Source organism: Felis catus, chromosome A2 (genome assembly GCF_018350175.1).
Source record: "Felis catus isolate Fca126 chromosome A2, F.catus_Fca126_mat1.0, whole genome shotgun sequence".
Lineage (NCBI taxonomy): Eukaryota > Metazoa > Chordata > Mammalia > Carnivora > Felidae > Felis > Felis catus.
The window spans coordinates 104,712,511-104,729,792 of record NC_058369.1 but is presented as its reverse complement, the minus strand read 5'-3'; the positions used below and the strand labels follow the sequence as shown (position 1 = coordinate 104,729,792).

Here is a 17,282-nt window from a genome sequence, read left to right as displayed (position 1 = left end):
AGAGAGAGACAGAGCATGAACGGGGGAGGGGCAGAGAGAGAGAGGGAGAAACAGAATCGGAAACAGGCTCCAGGCTCTGAGCCATCAGCCCAGAGCCCGACGCGGGGCTCGAACTCCCGGACCGGGGGATCGTGACCTGGCTGAAGTCGGACGCTCAACCAACTGCGCCACCCAGGCGCCCCTAGTACGAGGCATTTTTACAAGATGAGGATTTGTTCTCAGTTCAGTTTGGTTTTGCTTTTATTACTTACAGAGACTCTTTCAGTATCATGGCAGACACTTTGATCATTCTTTACTCTCCAGGATGGGGTCCTTTCTTGTTGCTGCTGAGAAAGATTTCATTATCCTCCAGTTGACTTATGCAATACTTGAGCAAATTTTCTCTCAGTGTCACAAGTGACACTGTCTCCTATTTAAAAAAAACTTTTTTTCAAATGTTTATTTTTGAGAAAGGGAGAGACAGAACATGAGCAGGGAAGGGGCAAAGAGAGAAAAAGAGACAAAGGCACTGAATTTGGAGCAGTCTCCAGGCTCTGAGCTGTCAGCATAGAACCCGACACAGGGCTCAAACTCATATGAGATCATGACTTCAGTTGAAGTCAGATGCTCAACCATCTGAGCCACCCAGGCACTGAAACGGTCTCCTATTGTTTTATTTTACTCTCCCAACAAATAGATAGATTTTCTTAAATTTCTTTCATGCTTTTATTTATTTATGCTTCTTGACTCTTACTAAAGAGATTGAGTCAACTTCTAGATTAACAACTACTGTAAATTGTTGAAAATTATTTAAATTGTAAGAAATTATATGAGATTATAAATTTAATAATGGATTATTTTTACAGTGTGATTGTCATTTTATACAGTTAAAACGTAAGTTCCATTTTATGCATTTAAAAAAATTTTTGGTACCCTTGAAAATATCAAATAAAATTAAACCATAAAGTGAGAAAGAATACAAAATTTTTATTTTAAGTCTTTTAAGACATCTAAACAGTTTTTGATGCAAAAAGTTATAAGCATTAATGTTTTTTAAAAAAATTTAATGTTTGTTTATTTTTGAGAGACAGAGTGTGAGCACTGGAGGGGCAGAGAAAGTGAGACCCAGAATGTGAAGCGGGCTCCAGGCTCTGAGTTGTTACCACAGAGCCTGATGTGGGGCCCGACATGGGGTTCGAACTCACAAAACTGAGATCATGACCTGAGCTGAAGTCAGACGCTTAACTGACTGAGCCACCCAGGCACCCCCAAGCATTAACGTTTTTAAAATAATGTTAATGGTATTCAACTTAGTAATAAACCAGTGTCACTGACAGTTTTTCCGGATTTTCTTCTCTTATTTTCTTAAACTCTAAATAAGATGAAATCATTTGGTTTGGTCATAAGCAGCAACAGAATTGTGCTTTCTTGTCAGTCAGTATTTCTTTGGTAATTATTTGTTTACCATTCAATAATTTATTACTTGCTATTCATCCCTACAATAAAAAAGGTTATTTATTACATGAAATTCATGTACTTTCAAATTCTATGCTTAATGTTGTTATACTTAAAGTTCATGTTAGTATGAAATAAAGCCATTTAATAATAATCCCAAAATATTTTTGGTTACATTTATAATCATATAATTGAAACCTAACACAAATCTCACATTTTTAAGTGAAATATCTGAAGATGGAAAAACCTTTGCCTTTTGCATATATGAAATATTTCCTTATATTAAGTATTTTAAAATAAAAGTTGAAATGCTCTAAAGTATTTCAAGAAAATAAAGTTGAAAAAAATGAAATATTCCATTAAATTGATTCTAGGCAACATGTAACACCCATTTAGTTATGTCTTTAAAAGGGGATTGCTCAACACAGTTGGCATTGTTTCTCCAGCCGTGTTAGTGCAGAAAAAGTGTGACAAAATATTTGCTTTTGATTAGAGTTGGGGCTTTCCCAGGAGAGAACAAGAGAAAAAGAGAGGAACAGGGAGTCAAGGATGTTTTCAAGGGAGGATTTCTTGTAATAGTGGAACATAGAATCTAAGTTGGTTTGGGATGGAAGTGAGGTCATGAAGGGAATGGTAGATAATGAAAGAGTGAGAAGGAAAGTGGACTGGCAGTCTCAATTGCGTTTGAGGAATTTGAGTAAGATGAGACCTGAAGCCATTTAACTGGAAGATTAGGAGGAGTGTCCAGAAAGTAAGATGTTTAATGATGAGAGTGCGTAAGTAATAATAATAATAGCATCAAGGGATGAACAGAAGGAGCTAGTGTTTGATTTGAAATGGAGGAAAAGGCCACTGAAGGTGAGGAGGTACAGTGATTCAGAGCACAGTGCCTTGCATGGAATAACCATGTGAATACCAAAGCCACCCAAGTGGTGCCAGGAGTAGGAAGAGAAAATATTACAAGGAGGGACATTATAAAGTTGTTAACTAGTGAGATGTTGGTAGCTGGCTGCTACCAGGTGGATAGCTGATGGTCAAGTTGATGACAGAAGAGTTGGAGATTTTTAAAGATCAACGGAGAAGGAAAGATGGAAATGACTAGAATCAGCTTCCAGTGGCAAAAAATATGAAGGAAAATTTCCAAGAGATAGAAGATGAAAGACCGTGTATTCTATGGGTGTCAAGGTGGAAGGATTAGAGAGAGGATGGAACAAAATAAGAAACTGAAAATCGGGTTATAGGGAGTGCTGTGGGTTCAGTTGATGATGGAAGGCATGCAGGGGTGGCAGGAGCAGGTGCTGGCAGGGATGCTAGTTTCTGTGGTGAGTGACAGGTGACATATAATGAGTTTAGTTGGGCTGGTCTCTTGAAGGGTTTAGTAGCTGCTGTAAATAAAATGCACGGTGCCACTGGGATGCTCTTCTCCCCTGGAGCTCCTGGGTAGTGATTGCCAAGAAGTACACGAATGCCAGCTCAGAAATCTACTGTCCTGTGAGGAGCAAGAGGCTCTCTGAGAGGCAGGGCTGTGTTTGGTTGAGCATAGGTCATCTCAGCAGGAGCAGGAGATCAGCCCTGTTTGTTCTCTTTGGAAGCTCTGTATCGAATCTCCTCTAACAAAAGACTTTCAGAAACCCTGAACTTAGGCACTCAGACTTAAAAAGAATAGCTCTAATTGTGTAATGAGGAAATAAAGGCTAGGGTGTGGGAGAGGGGGTTGCTGTTGGACAACACTGCCAAGATGCTTTGTGCTCCTGGAGAAGCCTTTTCTTTCTTTCTTTCTTTCTTTCTTTCTTTCTTTCTTTCTTTCTTTCTTTCTTTCTTTCTTTCTTTCTTTCTTTCTTTCTTTCTTTCTTTCTTTCTTTCTTTTTTTGCCTGTGGACTGCTGTAACAACTGATAATAATGATACAATGGTGTTATAGAAAAGTAGCCTTTTGTTCTAAGGACAATAAAAAAAAGCAATGACATGTGGTTAGTTTATTTTTTCATTATTTGGTATGAAATGGGAACAATCTCAGCTTCATTGAAATAACACCGACTTCTGCACACAATTAAAACTGGTAAACAGAGTTGGGGCGCCTGGGTGGCTCAGTTGGTTAAGTGTCTGATTTCAGCTCAGGTCCTGATCTCACGGCCGGTGAGTTCAAGCCCAGCCGTGACAGCTCAGAGCCTGGATCCTGCTTTGTTTGGATTCTGTGTCTCCTTCCCTCTCTCTCCACCCCTCCCTCTCCCCCAAAATGAATAAACATTAATTTTTTTTTAATAAATAAATAATGGTAAACAAAGTTCAGTGTCCAAGGATACATCATAGCAATAGAAAACTAATTCAAGATAGAGTGGTTCTTTTAAATTTAATTCTTCAGGTAAAGTCTAAATCTTATTAGAGTTTTGAACTTATGAAAATGGAGAGCTCCTCCTTTAAAAAATCACTGTAAAGAGGTAAAATTACACTATAGTCTTGCAAAAGACAGAATAGAAAAGCCTAGTATTACAGGAAGAACAAGAAGAATTATTTCAAATGTTATTCAGCCCTCTCTCAAGATATGTGTTGAAAAATCAGTGCTGATAAAGATCAGTATTGAGTAGAGAGTAATTTTAATCCTCAAACCCATGCCCTTGTTAACTTGTCCCAGAATTTTACAAATTTTTACAAAGGACTTTCCTAAAAAAAATAGGAAACATTTATGCATATAAATTGTTGACAACTATAATCTTAAAAGTATCATTACTTTTGATGAAATAATACATTTCACTGTTCAAATCCTTGGTTTCTAACTGCATTTATTGACTTGAGAGCAAGAAGGGATATTGCAGAAGTATCTATCCCATCTTGATGCCCTTAAGCAGTACAGCACTAGAATGACCCCAAAGATGTGAAAACTATTGTTATATTTTGCTTCTTGCATGAAACCTTTCCCTTTCAATTTCCTAGCACTGTGCTGCTCAGCCTGCCATCCATCTCACTTCCAGTTTAAATCTTAGTTTTACCTGCCCTTTAAGTCCTCCCATCAAGTAATTTCTCTGGTGAAATGTATCTTGACTGTCTTAAAATCTGTAAAATGACGTAACTACATGAGAGATTGCATGCCCTTTGAGTCTATGTCCCTCATTACCATCATTATCACATAATTGTTTTCTGAAGGTATAATCTTTTTTTCCTATTCCTATCCTAGATATATATTTTCAAGTATAAACACTACAGGAATATTTCTTTGTTTTCCCCATGTTTATCACTTCCAGTAAACAAAACAATCCCTTATATGTTATTAATCCTCAATGCACAGACTTCATACCCATGTGCGTCCTACTATGAGGAAGTGGGTGAAAAGAAATAGAGGTCGCTAACTTATACTCCAGTCGAGAAGTGAAATAAATGTGTTTGCTCATTCAGCAAATATTTATTAAAATATAAATGGAAACAATACATGTCTGTCAACCACATATAATAAATTGGGTATAAAGATGTGCAGGGAACTATGAAGGTTGTAAAATTCCGAGTTTGTCGGTTCAAGTTATCAGTGAGAAACCTTCCACTCTTCTTTTAAACATGTGCTGTAGCTCTTCTTTTGTCTGCATTCTGATCTGAGGACTCTGTAACCTGGCTGAGTTCCACAGTGCTGTTTCTTTGAGTATACAAGTAATTTCCTAACTGACATCTAAGAAGAAGTGAACCTCCCAGTGGATAGAAACATGGATGTCATGACACTTCCTGTGTAAACCCATTAAACTTCCTCCGCAGGTGTTACAGCTTTGGAATGTTCTGCTTTCATCAGCTCACAGTCTCTGTTCTGTGGGTTGCACAAGGTTAAGGTATTTGAACTTCTTTAAAGAATAAACGGATTGCCATTGTGGAATCAATTGTGGAAGTGGAAAGAGTTACCGTGATCTTATATATCAAATACAAGCCCGTGGATGTTGTGATGAAAAGGCAGTAGAATGTTTCAGAGTTGTACCTGGAGTGAAAAATTTCCTTTCAAGTCAAAAAATGAAGTAGGATTGAAACAGTAACTGCTGCTTCTCGAATCTGAACAGCCCTGCCTATGTCCCCTGTGATATCTAGACAGATAGTGACCAGGAGCTTTACTGTATAAAGTGCCAGTGATGCTGAACTCGTCATCTCCTCCAGGCTCCAGATCCCTGGGTCTCAATTCCATGTCTGTTGTCTACCTGCAGGCAGGGAAGGGCTGGTGAGTTATTGACTCTAAGAATCTTGACCACCTGGGAAACGAAGACCTGCTCCTCTGTGTTCTCTCCCTTTTTTCCTTGTTCAACAAACACCTCCCTTCTTCCCCCAATGCTAAACAAATGATAAGAATGGTTATTTAGTTTATATAAGACAGATCATAACACTAAAAAAAAAAAGAAAAATAATAGAAAGCCTAAAAGAAGGTAGTAAATGGAGTTGGAGAGGGGAGAGGAAGAGAAAAATTGTACTATAAAGTCAAAGTTAAGGTGAGCTCCTGCAATTGAGAAGAAAAGTAGCCCTGAGATTCTGGTGAACAAAGCAAAAAGTTGAAGCATGTAAGATTCTTAATAGATTGTCAAAGGAGACAAAATTTTTCCTAGCTCTGTATTATTAGAAGAATTTATCACCTGGACCTTAAAATAGGGGCCACTGGACAACATAATGGATGGAGGCAGCATTAGCAATTTTATTAAAACTCCGTCCCATTGGCATTTCTTAGATCTTTCCTAGATAAATTATATTTAATATGTAAAAGTTGCAACTGACACTCAAACTGCTATTATTATGTTAAAAAGTCTATGACAATTTTTTCAAATACTTCAGTTCTCTACTACCCACTACCTCCAGCCCCTAATTCCCTGCTTTATTACCTGTAGTATTCTGATTATTCATAGTACAGGTTTCCCCCCACAGTGGGAATAATCCTAAAAAGGCACATATGAACCCTAGAATCTTAAATTGGTATGTGACATACAGGGTCATCTATTCTAGTAGATCTCAAACCTGGCTCTTCATCATAATTCCCTGGAAAGCTTTGTAAAAATCAGATCCCCAAACCCAGCTCACAAAGATTCTGGTTTAGTAGTTCTGGGTTTTGGCTGAGAAATCTGTTTTGGTTTTCCTTTTTAATGTTTTAAAAGAAACTATTCTACATAGACATTTAGGAATCATTAATCTGATTCATTCTCCCATCTAATATGGAAATTTTCAGTCCACACTGCTGAGAGTCCCATGTTCAGGGATACCCCAGCTTCATGAGAAAAGATGTCCCTTATAGGAAAGTTCTGATTGTCACATCATATTTTTCTACTGACTCAGTTACTTTAAGAATGTTTCATTTAACGTCTTGGAAGATTTTTTAAAGTTTGTCTTTGAGAGAGACAGAGAAAGAGAGAGAGACACTGAGAGAGCCAGGTAGGGGCAGTGAGAGGAGAGAGAGAATCCCAAGCAGGCTCCATACTGTCAGCCCATCGTGGGGTTCAGTCTCACGAAACATGAGATCATGACCTGAGCCAAAATCAAGAGTCTGACGCTTAACCAACTGAGCCACCCAGGTGCCCCTCATTTAATTTTTTTACTAACCATCCATTGTTAGGGACTGCTAACCTTTCTAAATTTTTCTGTTCCTACAACTGCATATGAAATATTTAATGATCTTGCAAAAAATGTAAATGCATCAGGGGAACTCTATTAACATAATTCTTTAGGGAATTCTTTTCAGTAATTTACAATTTACAATTTACTTAAGAATTTACAATGCTAAGTAAAATTGTGTCATGTGGCCATCCATCCTTAAAGGGTATATATTGTAAATTGGAATATCTTTTATTAAAGTTGACAAGTCTTATACCTTATCTGTTTCAAATACAAAAAATATTTGGACATCTTTATATCAGTAATACTGTCAAGCTGGTATCTTCATTGAAGGTAAATCTTAATTATTTCCATTGGTTTTTTAAAATGTAATTTGGATTTATTTACTTACAGTAATTACTATTTTGAATGCTTCTGTAAAAATTCTGCTTCTAAGAAACCACTTTCATTTCACTAGTTACAGTCCTGATGTTTAGAATGCGACCTGAATTGAAGATCTTAGACTGTTTAACATGAATAATAAATGACTAGAATAATTTATGAGGTATGCATTTCAAATTAAGTGAATAACAAAGAAATAAAATTTCACATTAAAACATTGAATATAGTTTCCTAAGAAAGATTCATCAGGACTGTATGAGTCCCATGTGGTAATCAGGACTATGTGAAATGGCATAAAAATAAACTTTAGGTAGAGGAAAATAAATTAATTAGATCTGTCATATTTCTCAAGGGGAAGGAAATATATAAAAGAGCATTTACTTTGTGTCTGCACATTAGGAAGGCTAGTTGACTATGCAACTGTTTTCTCTCTTCTTCACATTTTGAGGATATAAATTGATCAGGTGTTCAGCATAAGAGTCTGGAGAAGTTAGGAAATAATTAGAGCGGCTGAGGCCGCTCATTCACAGATGTCAAAGCATATATAGCTGGAATCCATGTAATGTCTTCACACAGGCTGCTATTTGGATATTGTTTGTCAGTGCAGAGTACAGCAGTTAAAAAGCTGCTTCCTTCCAGGGGACTCCGGAGTCAAGAAGCAGGCTAGGCACCGGGTCATCATTCAGCTGCCAGCCAATGGAGGCAGGGACTGCACGGACCCGCTCTACGAAGAGAGAGCCTGTGAGGCCCCTCAAGTGTGCCAGAGCTACAGGTAATAGAGTTCTAAACAAAACCGTTGTAAGCTGTGCACTGAGCACACACTACAAGACCATTTTCTGTTCGACAATGAGAGAAGGAAGCCAGCGCTGTCCCCCAGGCTCAGTGGAGTCTGTATGATGTATGGCTGTGCGTGCCATCTCTTGCCTCTTTAAAGTTGCTGCTCCACCACTGGAATTATCTCCAGGGAGACAAACACTTGTGTACGTTTCCAAACTGTATCACTAGCTCCGGGGAATTGGGGAAGTTCCTTATGTTGATATAAACTATAAGAAATTCAGAAAAGTGGGGGCACCTGGGTGGCTCAGTCTGTTGAGCGTCCGACTTTGGCTCAGCTCATGGTCTCATAGCATGTGAGTTCAAGCCCCGCGTGGGGCTCTGTGCTGACAGCTCAGAGCCGGGAGCCTGCTTCGGATTCTGTGTCTCCCTTTCTCTCTGCCCTTCCCCTACTTGTGCTCTGTCTCTCTCTCCCTCTCTCACATATAAATAATAAACATTTTTAAAAATTTTTTAAAAAAGAAATTCAGAAAATGGTTAATAATTATGAAACACAAAAGCAGTTCCATTCCAGATAGAGGAATAAATAGTCTAAGCATGCTTCCCCTGGCTCGAAAGAGCACCTGTTCCTCATATATGCTGGCATTCTGGCTCACAAAATGACATATTTATTTCAGTGATGCTAACAAGATGTCTGTTCTGTTCATTTGTGGCCACCTCAAGGAGAACTAAGGTGATTCAAGCTGTTTATCATCATGTTGATAATTATTAGGGAAAATTTTCCCCATAACTATGAAAAGAAGGCACCTAATTGAAACTTTAAGCGGTATATCGTTGCAATCTGATGACAAATGAAGCATTAGGGCATTAATTGATAGAAGGTGTGATCAAAACTAACTTAAGGTGTATCTGATGGCAAGTCTGCCATCTTAATTTACCTGTAGTTAATGCTGATATGACAGACGGTATAATCACATGTTTACTATGAACACTGCCTGACAACTCTCGGCCCAAACTTATTTCTTTGCAGGATTTGTTTTTGTGAAATGTATTGTAATCGCAGTTTCTGATTTACACCTACATTGTTAACCAAATGATAAAAGGCTCCTGACCTGAATACAGTTTCATAACTTGAATATAAAATAAACATAACTTATTTAAATGGGATGCATCACTTCTAGTACTATAGCTTACACTGATGCCAGTCCTAATCAATAAAAAGGCTAAATGCGGTTGTACTTGAAACTAATGTAAGAAGTATTAACTGTACTTCACTTTTTTAACAAAAGGCTAAGCGCATGGATAGAGTTCATTTCTGTAGAAAGCGACCATGACGGACTCTTGTCTCCACTGCCATAGAAAGTACTTTTATAGTTAATGCTCCTTTTTTCTGTGTCTTGATAGAGATCTAAACTACACTTACATAGGACTGAACATATTCAAATAAATTCCCCTTTGCAGTGCTCGGAGTCATGTTTCCGTGCCACCATAGGTCTCTGGTTCGCCTTGTGTGTTTGCTTCCTCTGTGTGAGGCTTCTGTTCTCCTCTTGTAGGTGGAAGACTCACAAATGGCGCAGGTGCCAGTTAGTCCCTTGGAGTGTGCAACAGGACAGCCCTGGAGCCCAGGAGGGCTGTGGGCCCGGACGACAGGCAAGAGGTGAGAGGACCCATCCCACAGCCGATCGATTTGCTTTTCATTCTTCAACGTCGCTAACTTAACCACTAGCTTAGTGAGTTTGCCACTTTGATGCTATGCTTAGCAAACAGAGCAGATGTCAGTCTCTTACCACCCATTCTACCTAACACAGGAACATGGAAAATCATCGTTTTAAATTGTGTCCCTTGTTGTGTGACATTAGACTATAACTCCTCTGGTTGAAGTTTTCTTTCATTCCTATTTAAGATAAAACGAGCTCTTGAGAAGCTCATGACTATTGTACCCTGCACCTTGTTCGGGGTTTTTTGGTTAGTTTTTGATCTTGGTATTCCATAACAGTTTGTCACCTTAAGCGTCAATAAGATCCTTGGAGTGCCTGGGTGGCTCAGTCAGTTAAGCGTCCACCTTCAGCTCAGGTCATGATCTCACAGTTCGTGAGTTCAAGGCCCGCGTTGGGCTTATGCTGACAGCTCGCTACCTGGAGTCTGCTTTGGATTCTGTGTCTCCCTCTCTCTGCCCCTCCCCTGCTCACATTCTGTGTGTGTGTCTCTCTCTCAAAAATAAGTAAAAAACATTTTTTAAAAAAAAGAGTCAATATGATCCTTATATCCTTGCCTTTATGTACTATATGGGTGCATGCATGTAATATAATTGGTTAACTTACGAGAAATTTTCAGCAATGACATCCCTAATGTTGTCATGGCTATGCCCAATTCTATTCATATTCAGTACTGATTTTTAAATGGCAGATTTATTTACTCAAAATCTGCCATATGTGGACTGCAATCTGTCTGCACTACTAGATAATACCGAATCTTGCAGAAATGAGAGATGGAATCATTTCCAACATTTACTGGATAGCATGATTATTTACTAGATACTGTGGGTAATACATTTCAAGCTCTGGAACATGTTGTTTATACTTGTAGCAAGTTCAGTCTTTAGATATCATGATTGTTTTTACTCATATTGACTTATAGCCGTGTAGTTCCTGATACATATTTAAAATGTAGCTGAATACATAATTGAATACCCAGCCACCTTTTTTTTAAATTCATACAAATATGTTTTGCCCCTCATTTATAGTTACATATGTGATAGTGATACAAAAGTCTGGGCACACAGAATTCCAGTTTTTGTTGATAGTGATCCTTTACAGTGAAAGGATTGCTTCTTTTTAAGTTTTTTTGTTTTTGTTTTTTTTTTTTTTTTTTACTTAGAAGGAAGGGCAGAGAAAAAGGGACAGAGAGAGAATCCCAAGAAGACTCCACACTGTCACTGCAGAGCCAGACACAGGGCTTAAACTCATGAACCTTGAGATCATGAGCTGAGCTGAAATCAAGAGTCAGGTGCTTGGCTGATTGAGCCACCCAGGCGCCCTGGATTGCTTTTTAAATTTGAGATAAAAAGCTCCTTTTTGATAAAATCTTCTATTTTTATCATCCTTTTAGAAATCTTTATTTGAAACATAAAATTTAGCTTATAAATAATACTAACTACCTAGTGATTTTTAGAACTTTATTTCACATGCTTAATTTTCCTTATTTATCCTCCACCATCAGCAGTGGCTCAAACATAACTGTCTCTGTTATAGTTATAGAGCCTTAGGTATTTAGAATTGAAAGTCGTTCTCCCCATTTCAAACCATTCATCGAGAAATTGAGTGATACAAGGCCTTCTTGTTCTACCTTGCTCATTCCTTCTGAGTCAGGCATACAACTGCATGCAACTCAGGCCCCACATAGAGTTTATAATATAACAGACTTGAGTAGGAAAGTCAGGAAACATGAGTTTTAGTCTCGTTCTTTCACGAACACAGGATAAGGCTTGCTCATCCCTTCACCTTCCTGGGTCTCAGTTAATTTAAATGAGGAAAAGAAAAAGAAAAGAGGGTTGGACCAAATGATCTTTCAGGGTTTTTCCACTTTTGATATTCTACAATCTATGCACACGTAATGCGCAAGGATCGAAGTGTGAAATTAAGTCAGGCAAAACAGATGAATTGCTATAGAACACCACTGGAGGAAATCCGAGATAGGGTAAAAGCAGCACAAGTGTGAAAACAGCTCCAGTTCCAAACTCTTCCTTAACCACTACACAACTGTGGTTCATTCATTTCCTCCCCCAGAGGCTGAGGGCATAACGATCCCCACAGCACTTTGTACATAGTAAGTCTTCCTTCAGTGTTAACTCTTTACCCTTCCTGCTAGGTCATGGCCCCAGGGAATGTGCACAGAGGTCATTGCTGGCATAAATGCAACCATTTTAACATGGGCCTTTTGGTTTTTGACACACAGTCTGCATAAAGACTGTTCTTTCTGTGATTACTGGCGATCATCTCATATCCATATCTGAAAACCTCTGTTCATTCTTCCTCCTGGGTAATGGGGCCTTCAGCTTCCTCAGTGCTACTGTCTCCTGCCTTTCTGGTCGTTCCACTCTTGCTTTCCCGTTACTGGTGCCTCTTCGTCTGCCTATACTTATATAATGTTTTCTAATCTCGGTATACTCGTCAGACTTCTTACTCTACATGGACAATCTTTTCTATTTCCAGGATATCTGGGAAGAGAAAGTTGCATTGTAACAAATCATTTCTGCATCAATACATTCAGAAGAAACCCTTTAACTTCCATGTGAAGATAGCCTTTTTCTTTGTTGCCTTGGTAGATTAAAGATTGTTAGAGTCTATATTCCTACAGAAACTTGAAATGAGGAGAATTAGGAGTAGAGAAATATCTTTTGCTAGTGGCAAAAAGGCAGAATTTTCCTCCTTTGACGGTCAAGGCTGTTTTCAGAACTCTGCATGATCAACCTATCAGTTTCTTGCTATTTTCCTTTTTGTTCTTACCTGATCAGAGACCTAAATGCCAACTGGTGCTGTCTTTTGATGATTCAAATAATTGTATGGTCAGGATTAGCATCAATCAGCAAGGACTATAGAGAAGCTACCCCATCCTGTCCTGTACAGCAGACTTTCTAGTTGGTCATTCATTCAACCATGATTGAATTCAGAAGACTGTATAGAAAGAGCCACATGTGTCAGGAAGGAATGCATATGTTTAAGCCAGGGAGCTTCCATTTGGTTAGGGAAATGGTATCACTGGTGAAAGACTGAAACTTAACCCATTGCAAAAGCAGCCATTTGAAACTAAAGGGCTTAAGAAAGACCTAAAGAAGGCTGAGACTTGTCTTGTACCATAGCATTAGAATAAATAGAAAGGAGAGGAGATAAGATCAATTATACAAGCTAAGCATTTGGGGAAAGAAAAAGCAAAACCATTAAATGTGTTCACAGAAAAAGTAGGTAGGTGGAAGCTCCAGAGATGTGAGCTACAACTTGGGGTGATTTTGTAGGAGGCTGTAAATGTCAAAATCTTGTTTAGTATTTTAGACCTTGTTCAATAAGTGGTAGATGCAAGGACCTGATGAAAGCACTGTTTAATCTGTCAGCATGTACAGACTAAGCTAGAAAGATAAGACATGTGGGTCTGGATGCCAGCTGGACACTGTCGTATAATGTGAGGCTGAAGTAATAGGGGCTTAGACTGGAATCAGTAGTGGGAATGGACAAAAGTAAGTAGATTTCAACACACAGTAGAGGAAAATAACTTTAGCACTTAGTGGCAGACTGTGGAAGCAGAGATAGAAATAAATGAGTCAAAGATGATCATGTGGAGGGGCACTGGGGTGGCTCGGTCAGTTAAGCATCCAACTCTTGATTTCGGCTCAGGTAATGATCTCATGGTTCGTGAGATTGAGCCCTGGGTAAGGCTCTGCACTGACAGCATGGAGCCTGCTTAGGATTCTCTCTCTCCCTCTCTCTCTCCCCTCCCCAAGCTTGCTCTCTCTTTCTCTTAAAATAAATGAATAGGCTTAAAAAATACATGATCATATGGATATTTTATATTGTGCATTAGAGATGATGGCAGGGGAACCAACTGGAAATATCAGAGTATGTATTAAAATGTTCAAAAGTCTCTATAGAGATTGCTTAGGACAGCCAGTAGAAATTTGAGTGACATTTCCATAAAAGAATTTGATGAAGCCCAAGAAGAAGCTAAGATTTCTACAATATTTTATATACAGAAGGTAAAAGGGTTATTGTATTTTCCATTTCTCTAATCTGTTTGCATTTGTATCCTCTTTAAGCATTTCTTCTTACCTAAAGAACTTTAATGATATTAGCTTCAACTTACTGTTCCCTTGCTTGGCTTAGAAATGACAACATATGAACTAAAATATGAGATTGCTAACTTTACCACTCTATGATTCTAAAGATAGAAATTTTTATCTCATGGCTTTTATCAAACTGTTGGTCTAGACCAGTTGTCAGCAATCAATGGTCTGTGCATCTAATCTACCCCATGGCCTGGTTTTTGTTGTTGCTGTTTTGTTTTGTTTTGGCATTTAAGGGTTTATTGGAACACAGCTGCACCTATTTCTTTATCTACGGTCTAGGCTGCTACCATGGAAATGAGACAAAGTTGAGCAGTTGTGACATGAACCATATGGTCCACAAAGCCAAAAATATTTACTAGCAAGCCCTTTACAGAAAAAGTTTGCTGACCTAAACTCTGAAGCCATGTAATCAGTAATATAGTCACAACTTCTAATAGTACAGTCATTACTCAAGATCAGAAAATCCCTGAAGTTTTTCTGGTCACTTGGGAAGAAGTTTTTTCATTCAATTCAACAACGAGAGTCGTAGACTTTAAACACTATCACAGTGGTAAAATACCTTTAGAATGAAATTATAGCATTCTTTGTAGGGGGGTAGGAATAAAAACTTGGCTCTAAAACTTTATTAGTAAAAAGTTTTTTTAAAAAAAAGAGTTAAAACCAGATTATACATGAGATATGGAAGACAAATGAGAAATCCCTCATAATTCCCCTGTCTAGATGGTCAGTCATATCCAAGAACTGGACATTAATAGTTAATTTACTGGGGGCACCTGGGTGGCTCAGTCAGCTGAATGTCCAACTTTGGCTCAGGTCATAATCTTGCAGTTTATGAGTTCCAGCCCCGTGTCGGGCTCTGTGCTGACAGCTCGGAGCCTGGAGTCTGCTTCAGATTCTGTGTTTTCCTCTGTCTCTCTCTCTGTCTCTCTCTCTCTGTCTCTCTGTCTCTCTCTGCCCCTCCCCTGCTCATACTCTCTCTGTCAAAAATAAATAAACATTAAAAAATTTTTAAAAAAGTTAATTTACTAAGTATACATAGAAAGGAAAGAATGTGTGTCTCGTATGTACCACTCAGCAGAACACTTACAAAATCACCTATTATGATTCAAATTTTCTCAAATGATTTGAACCTTGCACAGTAGTAGAAAAATAAAACTCTAAATTCTATTTTGCCAGCTTACAAGCCAACCGTCCAAGGTTTCCTCTGTACCAGTCACCTACTCCTATCTTTTAGCCAACTGTTAAGAATAAAGCGGCCATTATGGACAGAGTTTCATTTTTGCTATTAATAGCATAGTTGTTCTCATTGTAGGAATTATCTGTGTTGATGCATTGCAAAAGATTTGGGCAGCAGTTATGTTCCCAGAGTCTCTTGAACAAGTAACTAACTATAACTGCTTACCATCCCAGCTTCAATGCTCACTGTAAAGCAAATTAGTCAAAATCAGCCTTAGTCAGAAATGACTTAGCATGACACAGATGGAAGAGTATAGGAGAATTCTATTCCAACCACATAAATGTAGTCTTGACAAAGGCTACATTCTATATATTTCAGAACCATTACATCAGAACATAAAGTGCTTTGAAAGAAAATTGATATGCTCTGAAAATTTGAAAAGTACATTGGAATTTATGTGCCTATTTATGACCCAATCCCATTACATTTGAAAGGAAAAGCGAAATAATGGTGAAGGAAAATTTTGTATCAAGCATTCCCACAATCACATAATTTTCACCCAGTCTTCTCTAAATTGAATTTGCTACTCTGTTACGAACAGAATATTTGCCTTTGTTTATCAAGTGTATCTATAAAAACATTAGAAATCCCCTATAAAATAAATGCTTAAAACTTTGTGTTTCAGTCTTCCTAGGCTGCTGTAACAAAACACCATAGACTGGGTGGCTTAAACATAAAAATTTATATCTCACAGTCTGCAGGCTGGAAAGTACAAAATCAAGTTGCTAGCCCATTCAGCTCCTGGTGAGGTCTCTCTTTCTAACTTGGAGACGATCATTTTCTTGCTATGTCCTCACATGACAGAGGGAGAGAGCAAGCTCTCTGGTCTTTCCTTACAGTGGCACTAATCTCATATATGGACCCAGACCTCATTTATGCCTAATTATCTCCCCAAAGCTACGTCTCCAAGTGCTATCACATTGGGGAGTGGGGCCTCAACATATGAATTTCTGGAGGACACTGTTAAGTCCACAGCAATAATGAAGGGCATTGTCTTTAAATAAAATGTCTATCCCACTATACACAAGTGTCAGTTTGTTGATATAGCTGTCTCACAAAGCTGTGAAAACAGGTTAACACCAGTCCCTAAAAGCCAGTTCAAACTTCCTGAATATCGTTCAGTGCAATTTATTCTTTCATAAAACTAGTATTTGTTGAGTACCTGCTACATGTTGCTTGTTGCCTATGTGGTAGTGGGCCCAGGCTGTCAAGAGAATAAAAGTATATGATAAATATTTTGTGTTTATTTCTTAATGGTGGGAAATATACTAAGGGCATATGTGATTTTGGTTCTAAGCATATTAGTAATACATTAATAATGTGTATACACAGTAACCACTAAAGAAGTAAGAAAACATAAAAAGAGGTAAACACTGATAGGGTATAGTGACAGAGGAAATGACATTTGAATCTAGGATGACATAAGCAAAAGAAAGGCACGAAATAAAATCTGTATTTGTGGGGAATAGTGCATTGAGCAGTTTATCTATTGTTCCTATGAATGAGTTAGAGGCCAAGGGCCACACTCAGGAGGATTTGAATATCAGGAGAGGGCTGAGGAGAGGAAGAAGGAATATTTTTGCAATAGGGAATTAGATGTAGTGATGAATTTTAGCAAAGCTTTAAATATTGGGAATGATGAAATCCAAGAAATTTTATCTAATGGTATGAGAAATAGAGGAGAAAGAGATATTTTGAAGGAGGAATAGACCATATTTGTCTACCTTAAAAATTAAATCATTCTTAAATGTTATAGGGAAATTAGAGGGCCTTTGAAATGGGCATCTTTCCTATAATATTGTCAACATAGAAAATAGAAGTAACATGAAATTATGTTCACATTCTAATCTTTAAGTGAATAGACAGCTTATCCTTGCTTTATACTATTTGAGTCACTTGTGTATAAACATTTGATAGAACAGTAACTTTTACTCTCTTCTCTCTACTCGTATGTCGGCTGTTTGGATAACATTTAGAAGGCTAACTTTTACCAGTTGGTCAGTGACTATATCATTGAAACGTAGCCATAATAGCTGTAGCTAGAGTTACTATTAGACTTGCA

The 17,282-nt window shown here is 38.1% G+C and overlaps 1 protein-coding gene across 5 annotated transcripts in view; it reads left to right on the top strand.

The window, feature by feature from the left end:
* THSD7A (thrombospondin type 1 domain containing 7A) overlaps positions 1-17,282 on the top strand; it is a 664,277-nt gene that overhangs the window by 572,565 nt on the left and 74,430 nt on the right. For all 5 annotated transcript variants that reach the window (XM_045052422.1, XM_045052423.1, XM_019825529.3 and 2 more), the window contains 2 exons: positions 8,013-8,145; positions 9,701-9,804. In XM_045052422.1, the coding sequence (XP_044908357.1) occupies positions 8,013-8,145; positions 9,701-9,804 (237 nt within the window). The remainder of the gene's footprint in view (positions 1-8,012; positions 8,146-9,700; positions 9,805-17,282) is intronic.